This window comes from Borostomias antarcticus, assembly GCF_949987555.1.
Source record: "Borostomias antarcticus genome assembly, chromosome: 7".
In the NCBI taxonomy this organism is placed as follows: Eukaryota; Metazoa; Chordata; class Actinopteri; order Stomiiformes; family Stomiidae; genus Borostomias; species Borostomias antarcticus.
In genome coordinates this window covers 3,991,566-4,001,191 of record NC_140240.1, presented here as the reverse complement: position 1 = coordinate 4,001,191, position 9,626 = coordinate 3,991,566, and the positions used below count along the sequence as shown (strand labels likewise).

The 9,626-nt window shown below is 49.5% G+C and overlaps 1 protein-coding gene across 1 annotated transcript in view; it reads right to left on the bottom strand.

Annotated features, from left to right (window-relative positions):
• Window positions 1-2,447: 2,447 nt before the first annotated feature.
• fgd5a (FYVE, RhoGEF and PH domain containing 5a) overlaps window positions 2,448-9,626 on the bottom strand; it is a gene marked incomplete at its 5' end in the record, with an annotated part of 34,426 nt that continues 27,247 nt past the window's right edge. Inside the window, 12 exon segments of the mRNA XM_084440973.1 lie at window positions 2,448-2,555; window positions 2,970-3,124; window positions 3,643-3,771; window positions 4,227-4,366; window positions 4,661-4,673; window positions 4,675-4,764; window positions 5,398-5,535; window positions 5,776-5,872; window positions 6,037-6,116; window positions 6,207-6,290; window positions 8,807-8,875; window positions 9,060-9,131. Coding sequence (XP_084297099.1) covers window positions 2,519-2,555; window positions 2,970-3,124; window positions 3,643-3,771; window positions 4,227-4,366; window positions 4,661-4,673; window positions 4,675-4,764; window positions 5,398-5,535; window positions 5,776-5,872; window positions 6,037-6,116; window positions 6,207-6,290; window positions 8,807-8,875; window positions 9,060-9,131 — 1,104 coding nt within the window. The 3' untranslated portion in view covers window positions 2,448-2,518.

The following is a 9,626-nucleotide window of genomic DNA, read 5'->3' as shown; positions in this document are numbered from 1 at the left end:
TGAGAAACAGTTAATTAGATCAGAACTACTTCATTCTGTGGTAAACAGAACTAAGAAGGAATGCAAGATGTATGTAGACTATCTTTCTCTGAACAGATGTGAATTAAGAAAGGGATCTGATTCATTAGGATGTGCTGCCCCCTGCTGGATGTCACAGAAACGGACAATACGCTACCACTTCATGGCGCTCTCACGATCCTGACAGGATCAATTCACATCATCACAGCAATATAACTTTACACTTCACCTCGTGACAAGAGGTTTATTATAATGATAGAAACCACGGGTTTCTGCAAACATTTACATTGGAAATGTTTAGATTAGTTTCTTTTTTCAATATGAATCTATATACATCAACATTTACAATATGCAAGGCCATGTCAGAGGAACAATCCAGAACACTGTAGGTATATCCCATAAACACAGGTATGAAAGCAAAACTTTTATTTACTGAAGGCAAACATTTTCTCTTCTAAAACATGTCTTATGTAATGATGCGTGCTCTGGTGTGTAACCTACTGCATGTCGGACTGACTGACTGCATAATGAATAGAGTACAAATGCAGCCGGGCAGGTTTAAAAAGAGAAAGAGATTTGAGTTTTGTTCTTGGCGTGAGGGAATAATTATGAGAAAGACACACCCTTACATTGCTGAGAAATTGGCTCAGTTGTTGCTAACACTGCTAAATGTCCTAGGTAGTTTCAATGTAAGTAATGTCACAGCCTATCCCATTCAGACCACAAGCATGTCAGATTGTAAACTATATTCAATAATGATCAAACATGTACTATCAATAATTATTCTTTGTAACAGTAAATGTCAAAATGTATCATGTGGCACAACCATGTGTTCTACTGTCTATCTCAATGATTGTAGAGGGAGTGTACTGAGAAACCCATCAGTCTTGCTAATTTAAATAAAACGGATCCTTAGGTACTTGTGTAAAGAACATCCTGGTCTTTGTCATTGCATTGCTGTTACTGGATCAAATATGAATGAATAAAGTTATCCTGAACTAAAACAAGGCAATCCACTAGATTTTTATGTGCAGTTGAATTTTCCTGTTCCAACACTTGTTGGTGTTCTGAATGCCCTAGTATAGTGCAGACTGTTCTCTGAATGCCCTAGTATAGTGCAGACTGTTCTCTGAATGCCCTAGTATAGTGCAGACTGTTCTCTGAATGCCCTAGTATAGTGCAGACTGTTCTCTGAATGCCCTAGTATAGTGCAGACTGTTCTCTGAATGCTCTAGTATAGTGCAGACTGTTCTCTGAATGCTCTAGTATAGTGCAGACTGTTCTCTGAATGCCCTAGTAGTGCAGACTGCCACAACAGTATCACATAGTTGCATTCATCAGGAGTGGGGAGTGAGTCTTATCAATGTCAAAACAGACAGTAATATCACATCAGGCATATGACTGCTGCTGGTACTTCAAAATGTAGCACAGACTTTGGGAAAATATTGAAAACTATACATTTATCAGAGAAATTGTTCTTGGGTGTACTTTTGTTGCACAATTCTGTGGGGTTATTTATTATACTGGCAATGCTGCCATACAGTATGTGAGTAAAACTGCTGTGAAAACTAAAGAGAGTGAAACGGTTATACAGGAAATATGTTGTACATAAGATATAGTGATTAAAGTGATCTCTTTTTTGAAACATATGTTTCTGTACAAATAATTCATATGTGTCACTTCAACATGTTGAATATTAGGTCTACACAATATATATTCAACATACAATATATCACTTACATAATGCTAAAACAGCAACACATAATTATGTCCCTTATACAAATTAATAATACTGAATTGGAACATAATTTCTCTGTGATCACTTTTGCACTTTCACTGCATCATCAAAAAGTACATAAAATCCATGGCAGGATCAATGAGAACTTGTTTTATGTACAATATGAAGGCCATTGAGAGAGATTTAGAGTAGAAAAACCTTGGTAGTGCATCGAGTGTGAATGCCCTTGGTGCAGAGAGAGAGAGAGAGAGAGAGAGAGAGAGAGTTCTCGACAAACACTAAATACAAAGCACATTGTCAATGGCTTCTAGGGCACGGGAGGAGCAGGAGTTGTGGCATGCCGCCCATGTCTGAAGTTGCAGCTGTGTATTAAGGTGTTCCACATTTCCTCATGCTCTGGAGAGAGGTCCCCTATAGGACACCCTGCAGGTGGCCTGGAGTGGCAACATTATACTCCATTATGCTGTACACTCCACAGAGAGGGTTCCACCACACAGACTCCTGGGCAGATACTTCACACTGGGAGGCTCCCGCTGCCAGGGTGCTGCGGTGAGCTCCTCTGCCTCTAGGTGGCAGCATTGTTACAGATCCTACAGTTCAGCGAGGAATTCTCTTTAATCCAGAATAGATGAACAGGCGTATTTCTCCTGCTTGTAGACATTCAGACACTCTTAGGGATGGCTATGGTGTATAAGGAAGGTGTCAGTGGAGGTGGGCCTGCTGGGTTCAAGCAGTGATAGACAAGCGGGAGATGGGCAGGTGCTATAAAACAGTGGCCTCTTCAATGGCATTGACCCACCTGCAAAAACAGAAATAACAACGTTAGCTCTGTGCTCAAAGACCCCAGTGTATCTGAGGTTAAAAACTGCTTTCTTCTCTCGAGGATGATGTCCAGGTGTGTGTGTGTGTGTGTGCGTGTGTGTGTGAGAGAGAGAGAGAGAGAGAGTATGTGCGTGTGTGTGTGTGAGAGAGTGAGTGAGTGAGTGAGTGAGTGAGAGTGTGTGTGTGTGTGTGTGTGTGTGAGAGAGGGAGAGAGAGAGCAAGAGAGGGAGTGTGTGTGTGTGTGTGTGTGTGTGTGAGAGAGAGTGTATGTATGTGTGTAGGTGTGTGTGTGTGTGTGTGTGTGAAAGTGTGTGTGTGTATGTGTGTGTGTGTATGTGTGTGTCTGTGAGTGTGTGTATGTGTGTGTATGTGTGTGTGTGTCTAAGCTGACCTGCGTGCGGTGTGCTGGTCCTCAGCTCTGAAGGTGTAGTAGAGGGTCTTCTTGTGGTACAGCTGGAACACGTTGCTGCTCTCCTCTCCCTCTGGCCTCTCAGTCAGCTTCACTGTGAAACCCTGCAGGGGAAGACTCTCCGACGCCACCTTGTCCTGAGGGAGGGAGAGAGAGAGAGAGAGAGAGAGAGAGAGAGAGAGGAGGTGGCAGAAGTAGAGAGATGCTCAAGTTTCTTATCAAGTACTTACTGTCGAAGCCTACCACTTCCTAGGTTGTTATACTCCAATACGGAAGCGTTGACACAAAGTCATGCATGCAGTCTTGTTAAGTTGTTCATAATGCCGATATCAAGAAGGATTCATGAAAGATCATGCAAGAAGAAAGAAAGCGAGAGAGCACAGCAATTCTCCACATGAGAAAATTGAGTGTATAGAGCAGACTGTACTGTGTGTTGTGCAGTATTACTGGTATTCATGCTGTATCTTGTGCAGTGTCAGGGCGGGCACATTTGTGAGACCAGTGGATATGTATTACTGAACGAGGACGTGTTTCCAAGAGAGAAAGAGAGATCAGCAGCATGTGTGTGTGTGTATACCGCACGTGTGTGTGCGTGCCTCCGTGTGCGTGTGTGCGTGTGTTTGGGGCCGGTGTGGGAGACTCTGTGCCCCCTCACCTCGTGTGCTGTGAAGGTGTAGAGCACCTTGTCTTTGAGGAGGAACCACAGTCTCTTCCACTTCCTCTTGCTCTTCTTGCGGCGCTGCAGGCTGCCGCTCATGGTGGCGCCCTCGGCCCCCAACGCCAGCTGCAACACAGGTCAGAGTTCACCATCAGCGAGGAGCGGTGGACCTCGGTAGGGTGCATATACACCCTACTAGATCACTGGGTTGTTACTGGCATGGCAGGATTGGAGGATTAATGTCATGTGTATTGCTTGTTTCACTTCTGGCTGCATAACGATTTATCATTTGTGAGATAATAAAGACGACCTTGGCCTTGAGGAGAAGAGAGATGGGGGGACAGAGATACAGATGACAGCAGATGAGATAAGATATCACTTTAATAATCCCAAAGAGGGGAAATCGGGGTGTTACAACAGCAGAAAAAAAAGAACAAATAAAAAAACAACAGAACAGAAGAGGTACAGAATAAAATCAACAATCAAGGGTCATAAAAAGTGAGAGGGTCATCGGATGGAGAGCGAGGAGGAGAGACAGAGAGCGGTCGGTCCAGGCTGACCAGGTGGACCCTGTCCCTGACCTGGTTCAGAGATACTGAGTTGTTCTTCCTGCTCTTCCACAGGCTGGGGGGCTGCAGGCTCTGGAAGACCACAGAGAGAGGCCTGCTGGCCCGGTGGGCGTGAGGGCTGGAGTTACCGCACGCCCCCGACACACTGCCACCTACAGTACACACACACACACACACACACACACATACACACACACACACACACATACACACACACACACACACACACACACACACACACGTACACGCATACACACATACACACACGCACACACACTCACACACACATATGCACGCACACACACACACGCACACACACACACACACACACACACACACACACACACACACACACACAGGTGAAAAAATGGGAAAGAAAAACAAGACAAGCAACAAACTCTTGGATAGCAGCGTCAGTTTCTGTTTCAGGTGAAACAGGTGCCTACCTCTCTTCCTGAGGCTCGGCGTAGCAGTGATCACACACCTTCGCTGCCCTGTCCTTCAGATACTTCAGAGGATACCGGTTTCTGGAGCAGGCACGACACACCACCTGTGGGTGGGGAGAGAGAGAGAGAGAGAGAGGGAGAGAGAGAGGGAGAGAGAGAGAGAGGGAGAGAGAGAGAGTGAGAGAGAGAAAAGGAGAGGGAGAGAGAGAGAGAAGGAGAGGGAGAGAGAGAGAGGAGAGGGAGAGAGAAAGAGAGGGAGAGGGAGAGAGAGGGAGAGAGAGAGTGAGAGAGAGAGAGAGAGGGAGAGAAAAGGAGAGGGAGAGAGGGTGTGGGAGAGGGAGAGTGAGAACATGAGTGGGGTAAGAGTAGCTCTTGTTAGCGAACTTCATATTCACATTATTTTGTCCTATTATATTTATATAGTTAGTATATTATAGGTTATAGGTCGTCCATTTATTCCAAACTGCAGACAGAGAGGCACTATATTCTGAATACCGGAACAAGGTGAGCTGTCTCGGTAACCAACAGTAATGACCAGCAGACCTGAGTCCAAATACTCTTTGAAATACTTCCATTTTCTTCTCTGTGATGATCACGCTGGATGGACCCGAGGGGCTGTTGCAAACCCCACCCACCTGACACTCCAGACAGACTCAAGCAAACGGCAAAGCGATTGGAAGTATCCCAAATAGCATTTGTAGCTCAGGTGTGGTGAGCAGCCAGATCAGGCGTCTGACCTTGCCGCAGGCGTTGCAGTGGTGGCGTCGCAGGGTCAGGCTGAAGTCGGCGGTACAGTTCATGCACATCATCACGTGAGACACCGGCACCAGCACTGGGGCCGCCTCCCCTATGGCCATCCACAGCTTCTCACGCGCCTGGACAAACGCACGGACCGCCGTGTCAACGACAACGGCACAACAACAACAACAACCACAACAACACTGCCACAGAAGACCCCGCCCCCCCCCCCCCCCTTTCCTCAACAGATTACATTATCAAAAACAGATTTATCTGCTTTTAAAAAGGGTATCCCAGGATTTTCAGTCGCTGTGGTAATAGAGTTGAGAGGCGAGCGTGAATGTGACGTTTTTTTCCGTATTTTTTTTTTTTTTTACCTCACTGCAGGGTCCCCCGAAGGTGCAGAGTCCAGCCGCGTGGTCAGCTAGGGCCCGGCTCAGCGTGTGGAACCAGTCCTCCCTCTCCGCACACGAGCTGCACTCACACAGACACAGATGCTGAACGCTACGTTTTTCTTACACCCGCATACAAGAGAGATCTGGGGAGACCAGTGGCCACTCACTAAGACACGGGCTTCCATAGAAAACAATGGGAGCCGTGAACACGAAGCACACTGCTGGTACACCCTACTCTCTCACCTGGCCGACAGGGTGATGGTGATGTCCGACACCTCGATCCGCAGGCCGTTCTGGACGTCGTCTATGGCAGGTTTGCTCACCTGGAGGAAGGGAAGCACACAGGCCAGTCGGCACAATGCACACTGACATGGGTCAGGGAGGGGTCACCTTAGGGTTAGACGTCAACCTACCTTCATCCCGGACAGAGAGAGGGTGTTCTTCAGCCGGTATTTACCATCCTGCTGGGGGTAGGTGTACAGCATCATGTCATTCATCTGGCAGGAGATGGAGAGAGAGAGAGAGAGAGAGAGAGAGAGGGGTAAGGTGAGAGAGAGAGAGAGAGAGAGAGAGAGAGAAAGAGAGAGGGACAAAGGGTCAAACAAAGGTAACATCTCCTATAAATTCAGCTATGGATCTTATGTTTGAATTATGTTGAATCTGTACAATTTACTGTATTTATGTTTAGTGTCATACTTATGCATACAGTATGCAATTCTAAGGGCACAGTTTCTCACAGATACACACTGGACTCAGGATAGTGTAACAACCCTCCATCACCACAAGGAGGCAGGCTCGCCCAACTCATGCTTAGCCTCAGAGTTGCACAATAAATAACTAGGCTGTATTTCCTTTCACACCATTCACACATCGCTGTTTAATCCTCAAGCTACCCTTCCCATGTCCACATACAACAAAGCCAGCATGATAAAAGGCCAGGGTTTATTTGCTTATCAGACTCAAGAAATTGTGATCCTCAGAACACACTTGGGCCCATTGTGTTCCCAGCTGCCTTATTTAGAAAGGGACAAAAGAGGTTACATCATTGGTCACACATCATGTGTGCTCTAAACATCCGTGGGCCAAAAGGCAGCATCCAGGAATTCTCCGCCTGCTCCTGGTCCACTCCCAGCTCCCCTCCCTGCTCCCCTCCCCTCCCTGCTCCTAGCTCCCCTCCCTGCTCTCTGCTCCCAGCTCCCCTCCCCTCCCTGCTCCCAGCTCCCAGCTCCCCTCCCCTCCCTGCTCCCCTCCCTGCTCCCAGCTCCCCTCCCTGCTCCCAGCTCCCCTCCCCTCCCTGCTCCCCTCCCTGCTCCCAGCTCCCCTCCCTGCTCCCAGCTCCCCTCCCCTCCCTGCTCCCCTCCCTGCTCCCAGCTCCCCTCCCTGCTCCCAGCTCCCCTCCCTGCTCCCTCCCCTCCCCTCCCCCTGCTCCCAGCTCCCCTCCCTGCTCCCCTCCCTGCTCTCAGCTCCCCTCCCAGCTCCCCTCCCTGCTCCCTGCTCCCCTCCCCTCCCTGCTCCCAGCTTCCCTCCCTGCTCCCAGCCCCCCTCCCTCCTCTGTTCCCCGGCTCCACTCCGGGTCCCACTCCCTGCTCTCTCAGCTGCTGTGAGAAACGGTTTGGGTGGAGGCAGTGGAACAGCCGCCACAACAACAACAACACCACCAAAACCCGCCTCATTGGGGTGAACCCAGCACATGAGCTGGCAGACCTGACTGTGACCTCTGGAAGCCTGCTCCAACCCAACCCTCTCACTCTGCCCCACCCCAATCACGCCCGGTGAGTGACTCCCACTTAACTAGACACAATGCATGCTTAGGCCATAATTCATGGACTTAAATGGCTGGGAAATTCGGCAACGACCCTTTCAGATGTGTCAAGCTCGTTCCAAAGCTGTCTTCTTGATGTTGGAGCTCCCTTTTTTTTCCCCCCAGCAAGACCAGAGAAGTGTTTGTACTACTCTGCCTTAAGTCCTTCACCTGTCTCTATCCTCTTGTGACAGCTCCCCCTCTCTCCTCCACCGTCCCATAATCCCTTCTTTCACTCACTCATCCTCACCTTCCCATCCCCGCTTCCCTGAGACCCCTCTGCCGGTTGCCATGACAGTCAGTGTTTTTTGACAGTCGCTGAGAGCGGTGTTGCTCGGTGACTGATGGCTTTCATCATCTCTGTGTGGACTCTCTTTCCTTAAAGGCCCATGAATTACGCCCCGACCCTCTGCTCCTGAGCCATGTGCTCCGGAGGAGCAGATGACTCGTCCACCACCTGAGATCATCCGTCTCCTCATCGTCCCTCAAGAACAACACAGTTCTGAGGGATGGAGAGACGCTGGAGGAGAGATGGTCATGCTTCGTCTACCTCTGGCATTCTATGCAGATGTATTTCTCTATCTTATAGACAGTTATATGCTTGTAGACATTGGGGATACGCACGCGTCACGGTTTCAGAAACCCGAAGAAAGAAAGAAAGAAAGAAAGAAAGAAAATCAGAAAGGTCTGATAATTCACCTATACATAATTTATGTTCCAAATACAGACACAGCAGACTGTGTCTCCGTTCCATCTGCTTGTGTGAGCCTGCGTGATCATGCCCCCCCCCCCCCCCCCCCCCCCTCCGGGTTCTAGAGGGTGTCTGGCCTTCACAGTTCTGACAGTCCACTCCCTACACAGGAAGCCGGCATCCAGTGACCCCACACCAAACATCCTGTGAGGAAGCGGGCCCCTGGAACACAAGCCCTGAGAGAGGGAGGCCCCCGCCTGGGCGTGGTGGGGGCCTGTGGCCTTGTCCCCCAGCCTCTCCTATCTTCCCCTCCGCTTCCCTTCCGTATCTGTTTCTACCTCCAACCCTCCCTCCTCCACCCGCCCCCCCCCCCCCGCCCCCCCCCCCCCCCCCGCACCTCAGTCTCCCACTGCCTCCCCCTGTCTATCCCTGCTCCACCTGCACATCATTCATTTATAATAATCACCACAAATGCTAATGGGTAGATATTAGTAGGTGCATAGAACATTAGCGATAGTTACCAGGAAGAGGTGTCGAGGCTGCCTGCTCTTCCTGGACACTTTCATGAGAGTGCCTTCCTTCACAAACACCTGCAAGCGCATGGACACAGCACGTCAGCCAGACAGTGCACACAGAAGCACATCTCTGCGCTGCTAGGCGCTGTGCTTGGAATCCGGGCTATGGAATTGGTATTCCCACAGCATTTTCCCAACGTGTTGTGTTATGATAGTGAAACTGAGTAACGTTGTCCAGACTGGGCCAGACGGAGCTCACCCTTCCTGGTTGGAGGAGGTCGCGCTTGCCTCTGACACTGAACTCTATGTGGACCAGCCACAGCAAGTTCTCCTGGGAGAGAAAGAGAGAGAGAGAGAGAGAGAGTGAGTGGGAGGGAGGGTGAGAGAGAGAGAGAGAGAGAGGGAGGAGGAGAGTGATAGAAAGAGGGAGGGAGGGAGAGAGAGAGAAAGAGGGAGAGAGCGAGAGGGAGACAGGGAGAGAGAGAGAGGGAGAGAGGAAGAGAGAGGGAGGGGGGGAGAAAGAGGGAGGGAGGGAGGAGATTTTCCAGTGAGAGACGGGGAGGCGGGGAGAGAGAGAATGAAACTGTCCTTGTTTGTTTGCGAATGAAAGGACGGGAGACGGAAAGGGATGTGCTGCTGGAAAGTGAATAGAAGCTAAAGAGATAGAGGAATCCTGTGTTTGAGTGGGAGTGTGGGGGGATACGTGTGTGTGTGTGTGTGTGTGTGTGTGTGTGTGTGAGGGAAAGAGAGACAGTGAGACAGACGGAGGAGGAAGGGGATGTTAAGCAGGAGCAGTGGGGGAGGACGTGAGTGTGAAAGGCAGCGG